Source organism: Scyliorhinus canicula, chromosome 10, assembly GCF_902713615.1.
Source record: "Scyliorhinus canicula chromosome 10, sScyCan1.1, whole genome shotgun sequence".
NCBI classification, from domain to species: Eukaryota; Metazoa; Chordata; class Chondrichthyes; order Carcharhiniformes; family Scyliorhinidae; genus Scyliorhinus; species Scyliorhinus canicula.
Window position 1 is genome coordinate 108,367,815 of NC_052155.1, and position 22,836 is coordinate 108,390,650.

The window sequence follows — 22,836 nt, forward strand, 5'->3', positions numbered from 1 at the left end:
TTCCCACCTACATTCATTCCTATGATGCCTTGCGTCATATCAATGATTTCCAGTTTCCTGGCCCAAACCGGCATCTCTTCACTATGGACATCCAATCCCTCTGCACCTCCATCCCCCACCAGGATGGTCTGAGGGTTCTCTGCTTTCTCCTTGAACAGATGTGGAAAGGATGTGGGGGAAATTGGAACTATGGACCATTGTTTAAAAATAAGGGGTCACCCATTTTAGACAGAGAAGGAAAACCTTTTTTTCCAGAGGGTTGTGAGTCAAAAGGCGGTTGAGGCAGAGTCTTAAATATCTTTAAGGCAGAAATCGATTCTTGATTAGTAAGGGGGAGAAAGGTTAAAGGGGGAGACAGGAATGTGAAGTTGAGGTTAAAATTAGATCAGCCGCGATATTATTGAATGGCAGAGTAGGCTCGAGGGGTAGAGTGGCTTACTCACGTAATTTGTTCTTAAATATTTACTGTTGCTTATCTGCCATTGCAGTCCAAAGATGTGCAGGTTAGGTGGAGTGGTTGTTCTAAATGGTCCCTTAGTGTCCAAAGGTTAGGTGGGGGTACAGGGAAAAGGGCAGGTGAGTGGGCCTAGGTTGGGTGCTCTTCCAGAGGGTCGGTGTAGACTTAATGGGCCAAATGGCCTCCTGCACTGCAGGGATTCTATGATTACATCTTTTAATGTAGTATCCGAATCTACCGTTGACAACTCATCCCTTATTCCTATGAGTTTGCTTTGCTCAGATTTAAAACCCGGGTTTCTTACTTAACTAAATCACTTTGCAAACTCATTGTAAAATTCTATCATAAGATCACTCTTCCCTCAAGGCGCCTTTGCTAAAAAGTTATTAATTAACCGTTATTCATTGCACAAACCTAGATTTGAATAGCCTGATTCCCAGTTAGTTCTTGTCATGCTGATTTAGAAATTTGTCTTGATATATTCCATAAACACATCACAACAATATTGCTGTAATTTTTTCCAGTCTACATGAAAATTGAAGTCATCTATTAATGCAGTTACTGTTGTCACTTGTATCTTTAATTTTCTGATTTCTACTCTGCTGGACACAACTGCTGCTGTTTGGGGAACCTTTGGGCAACTCCCAGCAGTGTTGCTGTCCCTGCCTCTGGTTATTTATTTTATCTCCACCCATAATGATTCTACTACTTGCCTATTTGAGCTAAGATCCTTCCTCAGCACTGTCTTCAGTTGCATCTTATATTGTCAGGGCTGTCCCTGTCCTTTTCCATTTTGTATTTCTTTTCAAAATTTCAAGCACCCTCGGAAATTTAGTTTCCAGCCTTGGTCACCATTGAACTACGTCTTTGTACGATATCAAACAACCCATCTTTATGTCGATAATTTGCCTGTCCTATGGGTGCTTTGTGTGTACAAATAAAACAACTTTAATTTAAACTTTTTACCATTTTTTCCCTGATGTGATCTTATTCATAATGCACTATTACCATAGGGGCTGGTTTAGCACAGTGGGCTAAACAGTTGGCTTGTAAGACAGAACAAGGCCAGCAGCGTGGGTTCAATTCCTGTAGGTGCCGGAATGTTGCGACTAGGGGCTTTTCACAGTAACTTCATTGAAGCCTACTTGTGACAATAAACGATTTTCATTTTCAAACTCTCTGGTTACAATATTCCACTGGGCAGCACCTGTATTCTTAGCGCTACATTAAATATCTAAAATGGTGTCTGAGTCACGTGTGTTCAGAGCTTTTGGTAATGCCAGACATCAATTCAGATAGGTCTTTTGCATGGAGGCTGGAAGTATGTGCAAAAAGTATGCAGAGTAGTCAAATTGTAATTTCAGTCAGCAAGAATTGCTGATTTTACCAATACAATGCCATTTTCAACCTCAAAGCTTCAGCTAATGGCATTGCTGACCATGCATTCGGCAGTATTCCCCACCAGCCCTATTTGGAGTGGTCATTACCACTTTCATGTTAGTGGCTGACTGCTTTCTACTGGCTGTGGCAGTTGGGAGAAGTACTTGGAGGTTTGTACTATTGCATAAAGTTGATGAAGTTGTCAGAGAGTGGTGTGGCACAATGATGGCATTGGTTCTCATTTCAAGGGGTCTGCTCAGATCACAGGCTCCCAGTTGTGGATGCTGAAGTTTCTATCCCCCTACCTCAGCACAATGGGCAGAAGCAGCAGATTCGACAAGTAGGAAGACAAGCTGTTTGAAGAGGGAGGAGGAGAGGGCGAAGGGTCTCTCAGGAACCCATATCCACCTAGGGTATTCAGGCAGCAATCTGTTTACCACAGCCTATGCGAGGAGCAGTGTATGTGATGTCTTTGTTTCATTCAGGAGATACTCACTTAAATCTGTTTGCCTGCTGTGGCAGGCTTGCACCCTCAGCAGGGCATGGATTGCATTGCAAATGGCTGTAAAGACAACTGGCTGTGAGCTTTGGACTTCTTCCTGGAAGGTGACAACAACATCTTGAAGTTCACTGTTCTATATGGAGGCACTGACTCTGTATGCAAATAATTATTTACACCCTTCTTTCCAGAGAGAAGCAAGTGGAGCAAGTATGCAGTTTTGCCAGGATAGCAGGCTTTCATATGATGCAGACTGGTCATTGAACTTGCACATGTAGCTTTGCTGTTGCAGTAGGCAATTTCGGAGAGGTGCTGCAGCCAGAAAATTGCCTCAGTATGCGTGTGTGATCATATTTGACTTGCAGATCAAAGCCCTGCTAGCAGTCATAATGTCTTCATTTGTGCCAGTCCTCTGTACTATCAATATTTAAGCCGCTGCAATGAACTAGAGGGCGATTGATGGGCGCAGGGGATCTGCTGACCAACTGTCTCTTGGCTTTGACTAACAGCATGTATATCACAAGACCCATGCTGTCACATAGGATGTCATTGGGCAGACCACTGGGGTGCTGGAATAATGCTTTCCCTTTTGAGAGGTCTTGGAAGAACCCTATAGTACTCTTGAGTGCTTGTCACAATTTGCCGTGGTCTGCTGCATGCTACAAAACACCTTGTCATCACGAGGACACATCTTTGCCACGGGGAGCTACCTGCAGTGAAGGAGGGAGGGATGTGACAAACAATACATTCCCTTTTCATGATCAGGCCAACTGATTGCAGTTCAGTGAATGCAACCCCAACTTACCATTCAACAGTTGTGTACCTTCGCTTTTCCTCTATTACTGACCATCACAACATCCTCTTAATCACAATGCTAAAATAAAATAAATCAAAAATGTACATTCCAAACAACTTTGTCAATCAAACCATCCAATATTGTGTACAAATATCAATGAATAATCCTTGTGCATTCTATTTATTGCTTGCCGTCTTTGCCTGGTTTAGTGCTCCTACACAATACTACTCCAATGCTTGTAGCATTTCTGGCAGACGGTTGATGACTTTCAGTGAGGAAGACTACAGATAGCTTTCAAAGATAATGTTGTGCAGTCTGGCCCGAGAAGGCTCGGCTTTGCGCTTCACCGCCTCCGCAATGGGCAGAGCAATCTGGCTGGCTGACGTGCAACAGCAAGGGCAGTGGCGGAGTGGCACAGGTGGGGAGGGTGGATGAATCCTGTCATCCTCCGAGAGGACAGAAGATTTGTGCACTATGGGACGTCCCCTGGGATGGTGTCTCAAGAATCCTAGTAATTGCTAGAGGACAAGTTGCTGTATTGCTGTGATGCCCATGTGAGATCATTGAACCATTTTGGCACTACGTCCAGGTACTTGGGGCTAGAATGACATCAACTGCATGCTCTACAAACTTCTGACAGACTTTAAGTGTGTGTATGTGCAGCCCCATTGCCAACATTGTATCCAGCATGCTTTGCGTTAGGTGTGCATGTGTGCCACAGATGCCACTTTGGACATTAAGGGGCCTCGGGTGCTCCCAAGCCCAATTTCAGTTCCTTTGTGTTCATTCTGTTTTCATAATTTTAAAAGAACTCTACTAAGTTACCCCTTAGCCTTCCCTTCCAAGAAGAAAAAAAAACGTATTTTCATTCATCCCTGATAGAAATAACCTTGCAGTTCTCGTGTCATCTGTTTTGTAGTTTCTCCAATATCTATATATCCTTTTTATAACAAGGGAACCAAACCTGCACATGGCACTCCCAAAGGGAGTCTCCCAAAGATTTAAAGCAAGTATAGCATAGCTTCTACTTTTCATTTTAGAAATAAAACTTGGTGCTTGGTTTGTTTTTGTAGACACCTTATTGATCTGTGTTGCAACATTTAGTGGTTTGTGTATTTGTACTCTCGGATCTCGTGTTCCATCCCAATTAGATTTCTAATTTCCAAGTGATATGTGACCTCTTTTTTCCTTAGCAAAGTATAAAACATCACTCTTGTTGGTTCCAGAGCATATTGCTCCAGAAAACTAGCTTGAGACACTCATAAAATACACTACCTTTCTGATTTGAGATTCTGCTCTTCCCATCCCAATCTGTACAAAAATTTGGGTCTTTCATTGAACCAACTTTGTTTTTGCTAAAACCCTGGCTAATTTCAGAATTAATACTTTCTGCTACTTTATCGCTGCTGTGAAGAACCCTTGGACGATTGTATGTTTCAGGTTCTCTGTTATTCCAGTTCCAACCACTTTGAGTTTTTGGTGATTGCTTTCCCTCTCTTTATGATCTCTTCGTAATGTTAATGTAATAGGCACTTTGTTCAACAAGAATCTCTTCCAGTTTTCCTTTCCTTTTTAAAGACCTTATACTTTGGAATATTTAACTTCAATTATGAATGGCTTGCAGCCATGTGTTTGTGTTGGCTAGCATGTCAGTTCCTCCAAGGTGTGCATAGGCCTCTGATTCACTAAATGTATTTCTTGTACGTTATGCATTGGTGCATGCAACTTTTATTTGGGCATGATATTGTCTTTCTCACACCATTTAATTGAGCATGTTTCTTATTTGTCCCTCCTACTTTAATTACTTGAGCTATTTTAGTATTCCCTTCAACTGCATTGCTGTTTATGACCTGAACTCTACTTTTATCCTTTTTAAAAATCTTTAAACTATACTTTTTGCTGCTCTTTTTGACCCTGAAGGAAACTATCCAGAAATTTAAATCCCTTCTTCATGACTCATCTTCCAGCTCAAGAACTCGAGAATCTCAGGGCTGAGACATTTCCAACAGATAATGGATATCTTGGGTAGTCTCATTGCCTTAGTGTTGATTCACAGCCTGCACTGTCATTGCAAACCAGATCACCTACTTTCCCTTATGTATCATACTTTCAAAGGAAGAGGGAAATTCGAGAAGGATAAATTTTATTTTCTATGAATCATAACTATGAATAATAAATGCCTGAAGTTTGTATGAAATTATTGTATGCAATGAGGTTCGGGTTTTTGATCTTAGAAGTTAAAATTTAAATCGTATTTCTGTGGTTAACCCCAGAAGGTGTATGTTAACATGGTACATTTATGTACGGACTTGTTAGAAAGTCATTATTATCTTTGATCATGATGTGCTACATAGTAATGAGGTATTGATTGTCATATACTTGATTCTGCCCATAGATATTTGATAAACGAAGTACATGACTCTCCGAGACTACGCTCCAAGTCTGCTTCAGTGAAAGAGGTTATGTTTGGAACTGGATTGTTGGTGGGTAAGTCAAAACTTTTATTAAAAGTTAAGAACTAGTATTTTACTTGTAACCAGATTGAGAGACAGATTCTCATGGACCATAATCTGAATTTTGCATGAGCATTCAAGGTCTTAATCAATGCTTTGACTGCCCTGTATAAAAATACAAGAATTGAGTCTGAAGTTTTTTGTTGTCCTCCCTTTTCTAAATTTCTTTTTCTTTTACTTTCCAAAGATACTGACTCTTGTCAGGGTGGTTCTTTTCGGTATTGACCGCTTTCCAGTACTTTTCTCTTTTCCTGCCCCTTCACCCTCTCACCACCCTTCATGTTGCCAAGCCCATGACATCTGCTCAAATGGGCCACATTAGGAACAAATTATCTGTGTTATTGGAGAATGAGTGTTAGTGGTGTCTGGCTATGATGCTTAAAAGAAATGTTGTAATTTATTTATTTATTTATTTATTTTTTTTTTTTTGAAGTTTTTTATTTAACACAAATTTGTAACAGTTACAAAGCGAAAAATGGCCCTGTGCAAAGAGCCTTAACATAGTGAAAACGAACAGTGGGAAAGAATAAACATGTTAATAAATGTTGAAACCAAAAATCCTTCCATACGGCACTTTCTCTGCCAGCTCTGTTTACCCATAGCCACACGTGTTCCACTACACTAAGCTAACGTGCCCTAACCCTCTTCTTCCCCCCCCCACCCCCCCCCCCCCCCCCCCCCCCGGGCCTGGTCTCCCCTACTCCCCCAGGCCTGGCCTGCCAGGTCAGCCCTGCGCTTGGCCCTAGCTCGCCCCGCCCCCCCTCCGATCTCCCTGGTGCCCCCTGACCTACGCTAGTCACACTGACCCCTGCCCTTGGCGCCTACCTGTCTCCCGTCCCAGCGCTCAGGCCCTCCCCCCACCCACCAGGGACCCATTAACCTAATTGTATCCCACCGAGCCCTTTCAAGTCCCGTGACTAGCCCCTAGCCCATCCCCCCATCAGAGGCCCCGATCTCGCACCAGAAGGTACCAAGCACAGGCCCCCCCCCCCCCCCCCCCCCCATTGCGATCCCCCCAAAGGACCCTAAACAGTGCGCCCTCCAACCCCCACTCTCTGTCCAGGCTGAAAACAATCTTAGATAAAACATTACAGTACAGGATAATTTAACAAACCGCCGCCACACAAAATGTCTGAAAGCCCCGAGTCCTTTAGTTCCAGTCCAGCTTCTTTTTCTTAGTAAAAGTCCTAGTCAGAGCAACTTTAAGTTAACAGGCCGCCGCCACAGTACAGCACTGAAAGAACTCAGTGCCCATTAGTTCAAGTCCAGCTTCTTGTCTTTAATAAAGGTCCAAACCTGTTCTGGTGTCTCAAAGTAGTAGTGGAGTTCCTCAAACGTAACCCAAAGCTTTGCAGGATATAGCATTCCAAACCTCACCTCCTTTTTGTAGAGGGCTGCCTTTACCTTGATGAATCCTGCACGCCTCTTGGCCAGCTCCGGTCCCAAGTCCTGGTAAATGCGCACCTCGCAGTTCTCCCATCTGCTGCTCCCCTCCGCCTTGGCCCATCGCAGCACATGTTCCCTGTCAGCAAGCCGGTGAAAGCGGACCACCAAGGCCCTCGGTCGGTCGCCCATCCTGGGCTTCCTTGCGGGGGCTCTATGTGCCCCATCCAACTCCAGGGGTCGAGGGAAGGCCTCCGGTCCCATCAGCGCCTCAAGCATACCCGTCACGTATGCGCCCACATCCGACCCCTCGCAGCCCTCGGGGAGGCCAACGATTCTTAAATTCTGCCTCCTGGCTCTGTTCCCCAGCTCTTCAAGCTGCTCCTGCATCCTTCTCTGACGGGCGTTCAGCTCCTCCACCTCGTGCTCCAGCTCCGTTACCGTGCCCTCCTGACTGGAGAGCTTCGCCAAATGTTGTAATTTATATTAGTTGAGTATTCTTCCAAGACATGATTCACTTCCTCCTGTGGAAAAATAGATTGGAAGTTAACTCCCCACAATTTAATATAAATTTTAATTTGGTGTGTTTTAAAAATGATTGTCAAATCATTAATCTTGTGTTAAATATTATGGCATTTGTTTCTCTACCCTAAGTTTAATGTGCGGTGGAAACTACACAAAAATACTAAACCAGATTTAAGGAGAGTAGTTAATTGGATTAGAGTGTATAAATATAATTCAGTCCATGGTCTTGCTTTCTGTTTTAGTTTTCCATTACAATTCATATTCATATTTATCTATCTGGATCGATAGTAGCATCTGATGATCAAAATGCATTTCCTCTATCCAAGCTTTTCATGATTTTGAACACCTATAAAAAAATGTCTTAACCTTCTGAGCTATCGCTAATATAAATTAAGTCTCTTATCGCCTGGTAGCGTTTATAGTATGTCGCCTATACACTTTCTCCAAGGCCTCAGCATCGATCTAAAAGCAGTTTCCAGGATTGAACACGCTACTCCAGCGGATGCCAAACTGGTGTTTTATAAAATTTTGACATTATCTCCTATTTTACTCCAAGAAGCAGAAATTAGCCTGTACACATTTTTGGATGTGAGGGATCATGATTTGCGGTCTACCCATGCCAGTTGCGGTTGCGGCATGCAACATGCAGACTTCATTCTGGCTCTTCGTTTAAATGATTTCTGCTTGCAGCCCAATGTGACCCTTGCTGCTGCCTGGCTGCATGTACAACAGGGCCTTAATAGCTTGAGAGGCTAGTATACGTTCAAGCTTGCCTCCAAACCTTAAAAACACTCTGTCCCCTTTAATGGACAGTGCACTTATTCACAGGAGGTTATTTTTGAATAATATTGATGCAACTGTAATCAGGCGAGATGCACCACCAGGGTATAGAGAAGTCCCCACGATTCACAGATGTGACACTGGAGGCCCTTGTTCTGGAGGTGCACAGGAGGAACAAGGCCATGTTTCCATGATGAGCCTGGAGTACCCAAAGGAACGGGAGCAGGTGGCCATGTAGGTCATTTCCCAAAGTCTGATCCCAAACACATCAGTGGGGCAAGAGGTTTAATGACCTCAGATGCAAGGTCAAGATCATTTGGACATTATATCTCATACCCAACACATCACCACCCCCTTGCACTGCTTAATTCGCCACAGCCTTGTCATTGAGCAAGCACTAGTCCTCAACACTCAAACATTTCATACAATTTCCAGTGATGCAGCCTCACACCCACCTCTTGCTATCAAGCTATTCGATTATGGCAGCCATTTCATCCAGATACAGTACTACACAATAACTGACATACTGCCCTCTTCCTTGAAACAGAAAAAAAACAGCAAAGTACTGGTGTCGGTGATGCACACATTCACTCACTGAGCTTAGTTCTGGAGACCATTTATGATGGTTACTGCTCTATGGCCCCTGTCAACTTACACCTCACCCTCATCTGGCTAGTTTGGCATAATGTGCAGATTATGTGATCTGATCTTTTACTTTGCACTTCACTTCAGCCGTCCGATCTGATGTTATGCTTTCTAATATCCAAGAACTGCCAACTGGCGAGTCACAGCACACCCAAAGGGAGGACAGAGCAACCCTACACGAGTGATGAGGAAGCATTGTCACTTAATCTGAGACTTGCAGCCTTCTGCTCAGATACTGACACAGCCTGCAGCTTATCAACCGAATATTGGGATCAACATATAGTGAGTTGGTGGGCTGTAACCAGGTCACGGGAAAGGGTAACAAATAATCCCAGCTCCTCGAATAGGTTGCACACAAGTTCTGCTATATGGGCTCAGATGAGGACTTCAATGGGGTTGCATACAGGAGAATGCTGATGAACGTGGATACTGTTCAGTGCATTGATGAGCCTGCCAGACAGCCTTCTGCCATTGCCAAGGAGCTTGAAAACTGGCTTCAATGTGGGAGAGGACATCGCGCAGAACCTGGAGCTTATTACTGCTGTGTTCAGTGTTTGATGTCTAGCAAGGAATCTACCAAATGACTTGAGACTTGTTCAAACTGTTAAGTAATGGGTTAAGAGATATTCCAATTAGTTGTCTCATTTATGTTAAGTATCCAATAATTGACACTGTTATGTAAATGGGCTTCAGGTGGCCTTTGTGTAAGGGTAGAGTTTTGTGCAGAGTCTGTTGAAGTAAATTAAAGGTGTTTGTGGAAAAGGAGCAGAACGTTTGACTCTTTATACAACAGCAGCTAAACGTCTAACAAATGGTAGCAGAGGACGGTTGCTGTGCAAATGTGAAGGGTTGAAAGATACAACTTTTCCAGACCAAACCAAGGAGTGAGTGAGAAGAAAAAAACCCAAAGATATATGGCTGAACCTAGGATAAAGATGGCTGGAAATGACTACCCCCCCCCCCCCCCCCTTATTTTCTGAAACGGGATTGTGCGACCAATGGAGAAGTGCAGTAGTTATGTGGACTAAGGTGACTGCCTTGGGAAAGAGAAAACAAGGTTAAGGAATTTGAAAGTTCCACAAGTTTTAGGTTTGGGGATGATAATACTCTGAAGTCGCTGAAAAGAGTGGTGATCCCTTGCAATATTGCCGGAGTGAATCATTTCATAGTATGGGTATCGTATCAAGTGAGATACCTTTGCTTCTGAGCAGGCCGTTGATGAAGAAAGCACACATGAAACTGGATATGGAACAGGATAAGGCAACCGTTTTTAGAAAGATGGTGGACTAACAATTTACACATTCGGGACACTATTGTATTCCATTACTGACAAATAATATTTCAAGTACAGTTATTAAGGATGTGTTAATGGCAGTTGAAAATGGGACTTTCGCTGATAAAAAGCTTGTTACATTAAAACTGCATAGGCAATTTGCGCATCCATCTCCTCGGAGGCTGAAAATGTATTAAAGGATGCATGGGTAAGGGATGAAGACTATACTAAGCTCATTGAACAGGTTAGTGATTGCTGTGAAGGTAGTAACCCTACCTTTGGCCAGGGATTTTAACTATGTTGTGGCCATGGACCTTAAGATCTGGGATGACGCCAATAGTATATTTATTTTGCATTTTGTAGATTTAGCAACCAGAATTAGCCAGTCAACGATTGTACGAAGTAAAGAAAAGAGAGTAATTCTGGATCAAATTGTGGAAAAATGGATAGGGACAGGAATGGGCCCACTGGCACAATTCCTTACGGACAATGGGGTAGAATTTGCTAATGTTGAGTTTAGGGATATGTGTGAAAACGTGAATATCACAGTTCTGAATACGGCTGCAGAAAGGCCATTTAGTAATGGTGTGTGTGAAAGAAACCATGTGGTAATAGATGACATGCTCCGGAAAATTTTGGCAGATAGACCAAACTGCAAGCTAAATTCAGCTTGAGCATGGGGGGTACATGCAAATAATTAATTGCAGATGGTTGGGGCTATAGTCCTTATCAATTAGTGTTTGGTAGAAATCCTAAAATTCCGTCCATTTTGGATAACCAGCCTCCAGCTTGGGAAGGGACTACAATTAGCTCTTCCTTTGCTGAGCATTCAAATGCATTACATAGCAGTAGAAAAGCTTTTTTGGAAGCAGAAGTCTCTGAAAGAATTCGCAGAGCTTTGAGGCACAATGAACGGCGATCAAATACCGTTTTTCAGCAAGGAGACATAGTATACTATAAGAGAGACAGTTTTAATGAATGGAAAGGCACAGGGACGGCCATAGGCATAGATGGCAAAACAATTGTTTTGCAACATGGCAATCAAACTGTTATGGTACATTCATCAAGGATAATGGGTACAGATTACAAATTTTCAAATTTAGACAGAGCAGACAGACATGACGAGGAACCAGGGTCATCTGGTACGCACGTGTTACAGAGATTTGAAGACCAGTTAACTGATACAGACAGGGTTTCTGTAGAGGAATACAACACTTCTGATGAATTAGAGCAGGCCATTTTTCTGAAAGGACAACTGCCAAAAGTTGGTACAAAAGTGACATACTTGCCTGAAGAGTCTAGTCAATGGCAGGATGCAACTGTTATTAGTAGAGGAGGGAAAGCCACTGGAAAGTATAAACATTGGTTGAATGTGCAGCATTCAGGGGAACGAGTCAAGACAATGGATTGGGAACACAAAGTTCAAAAATGGAGGGCACAGAAACGCAGTGCCAGTTCAGATAGTACATCGGATAGTGAACAGGTCCGCAGGAAAAGGTCGAGAACTATTGAAAGCACATCCCACAGCAGAAGGGAAAGATCAAGCAGTAGCAGTACAGAACGAGATACCAGGCGGGAGAGGGGACGTAGTTTATCAAGGTCTCAGAACATGAGAAAGAATACAAATATGAATAGGAGTAGAAGCCCACATTCACGTTAGGTATTGGTGGCTTCCAATAAGTTAGATGAAAAAGTTATCAAAGATGCCAAACTGCAAGAACTGCATATTTGGAGTGAATTTGGGGTATGCACGGAAGTACCGGATAGGGGACAACAAGCACTATGCTACGGTAAAGGTTCTTCCGGATGGAACTTATAAGGCAAAGGCCAGGCTTGTTGCGAGGGATTTGAAGAAAACTTAGAAAATCAGGATTTAAGGGTAGATTCACTACGGCAGGAAAGGTTACACCGTCCTTGCTACCCCCTTCCAAAACTCCTCCAGCGCTGGGCACGTCCAAAACATATGGGCGTGGTTCGCTGGGTTCCCCGAGCACCTAGCACACCTGCCCTCGCCCGCGAAAAACCTACTCATCCTCGTCCCAGTCATGTGGGCCCTATGCAGCACCTTGAACTGTATGAGGCTAAGCTTCGCACAGGAAGAGGAGGAATTCACTCTCTCCAGGGCATCCGCCCTCTTCCCCCCCCTCAATCTCCTCACCCAGCTCCTCTTCCCATTTACCCTTCAGTTCCTCCACCGAGGCCTCGTCAACCTCCTGCATCACCCGGTATATGTCCGAAATCCTCCTTCCTCCAACCCACACCCCCGAGAGCAACCGATCCCGCACCCCTCATGGGGGCAGCAAGGGGAACCCCTCCACCTGCTGCCTGGCAAACACCCTCACCTGCATGTACCTAAACATGTTCCCCGGGGGGAGCCCAAACTTCCCCTCTAACTCCCCCAAGCTCGCGAACCTCCCCTCCGCAAACAGGTCCCTCAACCTCCTAACCCCTGCCATGTGCCAGCCCAGGAATCCCTGGGACAAACCGATGGTTCCCCCGTATCGGGGCCTCCATTGAGCCCCCCACTTCTCCCCTATGCCGTCTCCATTGCCCCTAAATTTTGAGGGTAGCCGCCACCACTGGGCTCGTGGTATACCTCGTTGGAGGGAGCGGCAACGGCGCCGTTACCAGCGCCTCCAGGCTCATGCCCACACATGACGCCGCCTCCATCCTCTTCCATGCTGCCCCTTCCTCGTCCATTACCCACTTACGCACCATCGCTGCGTTGGCAGCCCAATAGTACCCACAGAGGTTGGGCAACGCCAGCCCCCCCCCATATCCCTGCCTCGTTCCAGGAACACTCTTCTCACCCTCGGAGTCCCATGCGCCCACACAAATCCCGTGATACTCCTGTTGACCCTCCTAAAAAAGGCCTTCGGGATAAGGATGGGGAGGCACTGGAACAGGAACAAAATCCTCGGGAGCACCGTCATCTTAACGGACTGCACCCTCCCCGCCGGTGACAGCGGTAACATACCCCACCTCTTAAACTCCTCCTCCATCTGCTCCACCAACCTTGTGAGGTTGAGCTTGTGCAGGGCCCCCCCAGCTCCCAGCCACCTGGACCCCAAGGTACCTGAAGCTCTTCCCTGCCTGCTTCAGTGGGAGCCTACCAATCCCCTCCTCTTGATCCCCCGGATGCACCACAAACAACTCCCTCTTGCCCAGGTTCAACTTGTACCCCGAGAAACCCCCGAATTCACTAAGAATCCTCATCACCTCCGGCATCCCCCCCACCGGGTCCGCCACATACAGAAACAGGTCGTCCGCATACAGCGACACTCGATGCTCCTCCCCACCCCGCACCATGCCCCTCCAGTTCCCTGACTCCCTCAATGCCATGGCCAGGGGCTCAATCGCCAACGCGAAGAGCAAGGGGGACAGGGGGCACCCCTGTTTCGTCCCCCGGTACAGCCGAAAGTACTCCGACCACCTCCTATTTGTGGCTACACTCGCCATCGGGGCCTCGTAGAGCAGCCTCACCCACCGGATAAACCCCTCCCCAAACCCAAACCTCTCCAACACCTCCCACAAATACTCCCACTCAACCCTATCAAAGGCCTTCTCCGCATCCAATGCCACCACTATCTCCGCCTCCCCTTCCATGGCCGGCATCATAATGACATTGAGGAGCCTTCGCACGTTCGTATTCAACCGCCTTCCCTTCACAAACCCCGTCTGGTCCTCATGAATGACCCCGGGCACGCAATCCTCTATTCTAGTGGCCAGGATCTTTGCCAACAGCTTAGCGTCGGCATTCAGCAACAAAATCGGCCTATATGACAAGCACTGCAGAGAGTCCTTGTCCCGCTTCAGGATGAAGGAAATCAGCGTCCGTGACATAGTTGGGGGCAAAGCCCCCCCCTCCCTTGCCTCGTTAAAGGTCCGGACCAACAGGGGGCCCAACAGATCCAAATACCTTTTATAAAATTCCGCCGGAAACCCGTCCGGCCCCGGCACCTTCCCCGACTGCATGCTCCCTATCCCTTTGACCACCTCCTCCAGCTCGATCGGCGCCCCCAGTCCCTCCACCTGCTCCTCCTCCACCCTCGGGAATCGCAGCTTGTCCAAGAAGCGCCCCATTCCACCCCCATCCACCGGGGGCTCCGACCGGTACAGTTCCTCATAGAAGTCTCTGAAGACCCCATTAACATCTACTCCCCTCCGCACCACCTTCCCAGCCTTATCCGTCACTCCCCCAATCTCCCTGGCCGCGTCCCGCTTTCGGAGCTGGTGTGCCAGCACCCTGCTCGCCTTCTCCCCGTATTCATACACCGCCCCCTGTGCTTTCCTCCACTGAGCTTCCGCCTTTCTGGTAGTCGATAGGTCGAATCTAGCCTGAAGGCTACGCCTCTCCCTCAGCAATCCCTCCTCTGGAGCCTCCGCATATCTACTATCCACCCGCACCATCTCCCCTATCAGTCTCTCCCCCCTCTCCCTATGGGTTCGGATGGCGATCAATTCCCCCCTCATCACCGCCTTCAATGCCTCCCAGACCGTCCCCACTCGGACCTCCCCGTTGTCATTGGCCTCAAGGTACCTCTCGATACACCCCCGAACCCTCTCGACCACCTCCTCATCTGCCAGCAGCCCCACCTCAAAGCGCCAGAGCGGACGTTGGTCCCTCTCTTCCCCCAGCCCGAGGTCCACCCAGTGCGGGGCATGATCTGAAATGGCAATGGCGGAGTATTCCACATCCTCCACCCTCGAAACCAACCCCCTACTCAGGACAAAAAAAATCAATCCTCGAGTAGGCCTTATGTACGTGGGAGAAAAACGAGTTTTCCCTGGCCCTTGGCCTCCCAAACCTCCAGGGATCCACCCCCCCAATCTGGTCCATAAATCCCCTCAGCACCTTAGCCGCCGCCGGCCTCCTACCCGTCCGGGACTTGGATCGATCCAATGTGGGATCCAGTACCATGTTGAAGTGCCCCCCCCCATGATCAGGCCCCCCACCTCCAGGTCCGGAATGCAGCCCAACATACGCCGCATAAACCCCGCATCGTCCCAATTTGGGGTGTAAACATCCACCCGCTCCCCCTGCAGCTTACCACTTACCATCACATATCTCCCGCCACTGTCAGCCACCACATTTAATGCCTCAAACGACACCTTCTTCCCCACCAGGATCGCCACCCCCCTACTCTTCGCATCCAGCCCCGAGTGAAATACTTGGCCCACCCATCCCTTCCTCAGCCGAACCTGGTCCACCACTCTCAGGTGTGTGTCCTGGAGCATGGCCACATCCGCCTTCATTCCCTTCTGGTGCGCAAATACCCGGGCCCGTTTGACCGGCCCATTCAGCCCCCTCACATTCCAGGTTATCAGCCGGATCAGAGGGCTCCCTGCCACCCTCCCCTGCCGATTAGCCATACCCCATCCCTTGCCCACTCCCCGGCCAGCGTCCCCCGCTGTGCCAGTTTCCCACGGCGACAACTCCCTCCCTCCAGCACCCCCTGCGTCCTCCAGCTCCTTCCTGACCGTTTCAGCAGCAACCCGGTACCCCCCCCCAGGCTAGGACCCCTCCTAGCCGCGCCTCTCCCTCCATAGCACTCCCGTGAGCCAGCTAACTTCTGCTGACCACGGCGACTCCCGCCCTACCTCCGACTCCTCCCCACGTGGGACTACCCCTCCTCCATCACGCCCGTCAACGGGTCCCCCCCCCCGCTCTTGCGCGGGAAAAGAAAACAGCCAGCAACGACCCGTGCTTCTCAGCCCTGACCCCCGCCCCCACCATCTCCCAGCGCGGGAATCCCGCAGAAAGCCCGCGCTTTCGCCCTGCCCGGCCCCGCCTCCTCCAGGGCAACTCCCATTGTCAGTCTCCCCCCACCAGCTCCCCGTTTATCCCTCTGCCCGAACCCGTCCACCCGACCCCTGCAGAAAAACCTATATAAAAAAGACAAATCGACATCACCCCACCCACCCTAAGGCCAACCCACATCTTACATTAAACCAAGCAAATACAAATACAGTATTATACAGCATCCCCCATCTTAGACCCTAAGTTCGAGTCCAATTTCTCGGCCTGCACAAAGGCCCATGCCTCCTCCGGGGCTCAAAATAATGGTGCCGATCCTTATAGGTGACCCACAGACGCGCCGGCTGCAACATGCCGAACTTCACACTCCGTCTATGGAGCACCGCCTTCATCCGGTTAAACCCGGCCCTCCGCCTCGCCACCTCTGCACTCCAGTCCTGGAACATCCGCACCTCCGTGTTCTCCCACTTGCTGCTCCGCTCCTTCTTGGCCCACCGGAGCACACACTCACGATCCACGAACCGATGAAACCGCACCAACACCGCCCGCGGCGGCTCGTTCGGCCAGAATTCTGTGGGCCCCCTCTAACTCCAGGGGCCCCTGGAAGGACCCAGCCCCCATCAGCGAGTTTAACATAGTCATCACATAGGCCGCCAGGTCCGACCCCTCCAGCCCCTCCGTGAGGCCCAGGATCCGCAAATTCTTCCTCCTCGACCGGTTGTCCAGCTCCTCGAACCGCTCATGCCATCTTTTATGGAGCGCCTCGTGCATCTCCACCTTCCCCGCCACGGCCTCGACCTCATCCTCCCTTTCGGAGGCCTGCTGCTGCAGCTCCCGGATCGCAGCCCCCTGGGCTGTCTGGGTCTCCATCAGCTCCCTGTTGGTTACCTTCAGCGACTTCAGCAGCTCCAACTTAAGTTCCTGGAAGCAGCGCAGCAGAGTCGCCTGCTGCTCCTGAGCCCACTGCCTCAGCTCCTCAAGGCCTCTGCCGGACGCCATTTTGTCTTCCTTCCCCCGCTTTTTCAGGGGTGCTTTCTCCGGTTTTCTCCTTACCCCACTCCTGGTCCGGACCATAGGACCGTTGGGGTCGACTCCTGACCTCTTCCCACGTCGGGATGTGCCGCCACAGCTCCGTTGGGGGCCCTGAAAAGAGCCCCAAAGTCCATTTTCAGCGGGAGCTGCCGAATGTGCGGCTTAGCTCCTCATTGCCACCACCGGAAGTCCGGAAAGGTTATTTTAAAGATCTTCTTGGCTCTATTAGCCACAAAAGCATGGGAATGCAAATCTATAGATATAAAAGCTGCCTATTTGCAGGGGCATCAGCTCCAGAGAGACATTTTTCTCCATCTTCCTAAAGAGGCAGCTAACACAGAAGGGGTACTCTGGAAGTTGAACAAATGTGTATATGGATTAAATGATGCGTCTAGAGTCTGGTATTTTTTCGGTAAGGTCAGTTTTGTTAAAATTAGGCTGTTGCCAGTTGAAAGCAGTTCCGGCAATGTTTTGTAGAGGAAATCTTTTTGGCATCTTTATGATGCATGTTGATGATTTTTTGTGGGGTGGGGCTAGTGATTTTGAAGCTGTTGTAATCTCTGGTTTGAGGAAAGAATTCAGGGTTGGAAGTCAGGCTTCCAGTGCATTTAAATATATTGGACTGGAAATCGGACAGACTAAGTTAGGGGCAACTTTACGTCAGCAATCCTATTTGAAAAGCATCAGCCCAATAGCAATTAGCCGTGGCCGGGTTTCACAAAAAGATGCAATGGTTTCAAAGATGGAAAAAGAGCAACTGCAAAGTTTAGTTGGGCAACTGAATTGGTTAGGTAGACAGATTAGACCGGACGTGAGTTTTGATGTCTTAGAGCTGAGTACAAAAATGAATGATCCCAAAGTGGAAGACAAAATAAGAGCAAATAAAGCGTTGGCCAAACTAAAAATGCAGGGGTGTGTTTTGAGGTTCCCGGTTTTAGGTGACCGTAGGCACTTGAAATTCATAGTTTATAGTGATGCGTCCCATGCAAATTTATGTGATGGGGTTTCAAGCGCAGGAGGTTGTATAATTTTCCTTTTGGGGAACAATGGTAAATGTTGCCCTCTTGTGTGGGAAACAAAGACAATAAGGAGAGTGGTCAAAAGCACTTTGGCTGCTGAGACGTTAAGCCTGTAGAGGCGGTGGATGTGGCCTTTTACATATCTCAGATATTGATATAAATTTTGGGATTAGGGGATTTGGGTAATATACCTATTGAATGTCACATTGACAATAAATCCTTGTGGGAAAATGTGCACTCTACAAAAAGTGTCAATGAAAAAAGGTTAAGGATAGACATCGCAAGTTTGAAGCAGATGTTGGACAGAGGGGAAATAGCAAAAATTAAATGGGTTGACGATAACTATCAATTGTCAGACTGTAGCGAGCGTGGTGACGAATGGGAGGAGGTCGGAGGACTTTCGGCTGTCCCGGGGGATGAGGCAGGGATGAGACAAGTGCCCCTTGTCTCCCCTGCTCTTCGCGTTAGCGATTGAACCCCTGGCCATGGCGCTGAGGGATTCGAAAGAACTGGAGGGGGATTGTGCGGGGGAGGGAGGAGCACCGGTTGTCGCTGTACGCGGATGATTTACTGTTGTACATCGCGGATCCGGTGGGGGAATGCCAGAGGTGTTGAGGATACTTGCGGAGTTTGGGGACTTTTCGGGCTATAAGCTCAACGTGAGGAAGAGTGAGCTGTTTGTGCTGCACTTGGGGGACCAGGAGAGGGAGATAGGGGAGCTCCCGTTGAAGAGGGCGGAGAGGAGCTTTAGATATCTTGGCGTTCAGATAGCTAGGAGCTGGGGGGCACTACATAGGCTAAACATTTCGAGGCTGGTGGAACAGATGGAGGAGGAGTTTAGGAGGTGGGATGCAGTGCTACTCTCCTTGGCGGGCAGGGTCCAGTCAGTTAAGATGACGGTGCTCCCGAGGTTTTTGTTTCTCTTCCAGTGTCTCCCCATCTTGATTCCGAAGGCTTTCTTTAGGAGGGTTAATAAGAGTATTCTGGGGTTCGTGTGGGCGCGGAAGACCCCGAGAGTGAGGAGGGTATTCCTGGAGCGAGGTGTGGAGGTAGGTGTTGGCGTTGCCCAACCTGTGCGGGTACTACTGAGTTGCGAATGTGACAATGATTCGTAGGTGGGTGATGGAGGGGGAGGGTGCCGCATGGAAGAGGTTGGAGGTGGCGTCCTGTGTGGGCACAAGTTTGGAGGCACTGGTGACGGCCCCGCTCCCACTCCCCCCGGCAAGGTATTCTACGAGTCCAGTAGTGGTGGCTTCCCTCAAAATTTGGGGGCATTGGAGGCGGCATAGGGGGGAAGTGAAGGCCTCAGTTTGGACACCGAAATGGGGCAACCACCGGTTTGCACCAGGGAGAAAATAGATGGTGGGTTTTTGAGTTGGCATAGGGCAGGTATCAGACGGATGGGGGACCTTTTCCTCGACGGGAAGTTTGCGACTTTGGAGGAGTTGGAGGGGAAGTGGGGTCTCCCCCCGGGAATACTTTCAGGTATATGCAGATTAGGGCATTTGTTAAGCGGCAGGTGGCGGATTTTCCGCTATTGCCGCCAAGGGGGGTGGAGAATAGGGTGCTCTCGGGGACGTGGGTCGGTGAGGGTAGGACTTCGGCAATTTATCAGGTGATGCAGGAGGGGGAGGAGGCCTCGGTGGAGGAGCTGAAAGCGAAGTGGGAGGAGGAGATCGACGAGGGGATGTGGGCGGACGCCCTGGGGAGGGTGAATTTGTCCTCTTCTTGCGCACGGCTCAGCTTAATTCAGCTGAAGGTGCTGCATAGGGTGCATATGACTGGGGCCAGGCTGAGCTGGTTCTTTGGGGGTGAGGACAGGTGTGGGAGGTGTTCGGGAGGCTCGGCGAATCACACCCACATGTTCTGGGCGTGTCCGGCGTTGGTGGGGCTCTGGAAGGGGGTGGCGGGGACCTTGTCCAAGGTGGTCGGTTACAGGGTGTACTGGGCTGGGGGCTCGCTATCTTTGGGGTAGCATCGGAGCCGGGAGTGCAGGAGGCGAGAGAGTCCGGTATTCTGGCCTTTGCGTCTCTCGTAGCCCGGCGCAGGATTCTTTTACAGTGGAGGGACGTGAAGCCCCCGAGCCCGGAATCCTGGATTAACGACATGGCCGGGTTCATCAAATTGGAGAGGGGCAAGTTTGTCCTGAGGGGGTCGGTGCAAGGGTTCTTCTGGCGGTGGCAGCCTTTTCTTGATTTCCTGGCGGAGTGTTAGGGGGTGGTCAATCTCAGCAGCAACCCGGGGGGGGGGATTATGGATCTGTTAAGGGGGTTTGTTTTTGCAACTATATGTTTGTTACTTTTTTGTTATTAATTTATTGCTTTGTATTGGGGGGGGGGGGGGGGGGGGGGAGAGGCTTTTCTTTCTGTTTTTTCGAAGCCTTGTTTATTTTATTGTTGGGAGAAAATTTGAATAAAAATTATTTAAAAAAAAATAATTGTCACTGTTTTACAAAAAGAGGGGCTAGCTCACAGAAACATTTGGATATTGTTAATGAGCGGCGCCTGTTTATCATAGAATTTACAGTGCAGAAGGAGGCCATTCAGCCCATCGAGTCTGCACCGGCTCCTGGAAAGAGCACCCGACCCAAGGTCAACAACTCCACCCTATCCCTATAACCCAGTAACCCCACCCAACACTAAGGGCAATTTTGGACACTAAGGGCAATTTATCATGGCCAATCCACCTAACCTGCACATCTTTGGACTGTGGGAGGAAACCGGAGCACCCGGAGGAAACCCACGCACACACGGGTAGGATGTGCAGACTCCGCACAGACAGTGACCCAAGCTGGAATCTAACCTGGGACCCTGGAGCTGTGAAGCAATTGTGCTATCCACAATGCTACCGTGCTGCCCCAAGTTTCTGTGACTTTTTTTTTGCCCCCAAAAAAGGGGGGAAATTGCGTGTGTGTTTTTGAGTTTCTTGTAATTTGATTTTTTTCTCCAAGTAAGGGGAGACTGTTAAGTAATTGGTTAAGAGACATTCCAATTAGTTGTCTCATTTATGGTAAGTATCCAATAATTGACACTGATATGTAATGGGGCTTCTGGTGGCAGCTGGCCTTTGTGTCAGGTGATGTGATATTACCGCTCCGTCTTTCTCTCTCCAATCCCTTCTGCCTCACCTGTGCATTGACCGGGAACACCTCGCTCTTTCCCATGTTGGGTTTAATAATAATAATATAATCTTTTATTGTCACAAGTATGAAGTTACTGTGAAAAGCCCCTAGTCACCACATTGTTCTGGGGAGATTTGCATACGTGCAGTGCAGTCAGCGTAATTTGAAGGCGTACCTGTGCAAGAGACCCTAGGTATTCAAGTGAAGGCAAGCATCCAGCAGAGGGCAGCAGAGCGGAGCTACTGATTGGCTGTTCCGGGGAGATTTGCATACGTGCAGTGCAGTCAGCGTAATTTGAAGGTGTACCTGTGCAAGAGACCCTAGGTGTTCAAGTGAAGGCAAGCATCCAGCAGAGGGCAGCAGAGCGGAGCTACTGATTGGCTGTTCCGGGGAGATTTGCATGCATGCAGTGCAGTCAGCGTAATTTGAAGGTGGTTTGTGGAGGGGCTGTTGTCAAGTGACAGTTGGCAGTTGACTCCCGAATGGTATGTTGCCTCCCGGGTGCACGGGTCAGGGATGTCTCAGATCGGCTGCAGGACATACTGAAGGGGGAGGGTGAACAGCCAGTTGTCGTGGTGCATATAGGCACCAACGATATAGGTAGAAAACGGGATGAGGTCCTACAATCAGAATTTAGGGAGTTAGGAGATAAGTTTAAAAAGTAGGACCTCAAAGGTAGTAATCTCAGGATTGCTACCAGTGCCATGAAACAGTCAGAGTAGAAATTTAAGAATAGTCAGAATGAATACGTGGCTTGAGAGATGGTGCAGGAGGGAGGGGTTCAGATTTTTGGGACATTGGAACCGGTTCTGGGGGCGGTGGGACCATTACAAATCGGATGGTCTACACCTGGCAGCAACTAAAGCCAGTAAGGTACTGGATAATAAACTCAATGTGACTAAGGGGAAGAGTAGACAGGGAAGGGATGATGATCGCAAAGGGACAGGTGGCCTGAGTTGCATTTGTTTTAATGCGAGAAGTGTAGCAGGTAAGGCAGATGAACTTAAGGCTTGGATTAGTACCTGGGAATATGATGTTATTGGTATCACTGAGACTTGGTTGAGGGATGGGCAAGACTGGCAACTAAATATCCCAGGATATAGATGCTTCAGGAGGGATAGAGAGAGAGGTAAAAGGGGTGGAGGAGTTGCATTACTGGTCAGAGATGATATCACAGCTGTGATTAAGGAGGGCACGATGGAGGATTCGAGCACTGAGGCAATATGGATAGAGCTAAGAAATAGGAAGGGTGCAGTAACATTGTTGGGACTTGACTATAGGCCTCCCAAAACAAGTGTGAAGTAGAGGTACAAATATGTAGACAGATTATAGAACAATGTAGGAGCAATAGGGTGGTTGTGATGGGAGATTTTAACTTCCCCAACATTGAACCTGTGAGCTGGACTCGTGTAGTGTTGGAGGCGTAGATGGAGCAGAATTTGTAAGGAGCATCCAGGAGAGTTTTTTAGAGCAGTATGTAAATAGTCCAACTCGGGAAGGGGCCATACTGGACCTGGTATTGGGGAATGATCCCGGCCAGGTGGTTGACATTTCAGTCGGCGATTACTTTGGGAATAGCGATCACAATTCCATAAGTTTTAGAATACTCATGGACAAAGGCGAGAGTGGTCCTAAAGGAAGAGTGCTAAATTGGG

General features: G+C 48.3%; 1 protein-coding gene across 1 annotated transcript in view; it reads left to right on the forward strand.

The window, feature by feature from the left end:
• LOC119972134 (centrosome and spindle pole-associated protein 1) overlaps positions 1–22,836 on the forward strand; it is a 354,916-nt gene that overhangs the window by 112,542 nt on the left and 219,538 nt on the right. Inside the window, exon 10 of the mRNA XM_038808467.1 lies at positions 5,528–5,619. Coding sequence (XP_038664395.1) covers positions 5,528–5,619 — 92 coding nt within the window. The remainder of the gene's footprint in view (positions 1–5,527; positions 5,620–22,836) is intronic.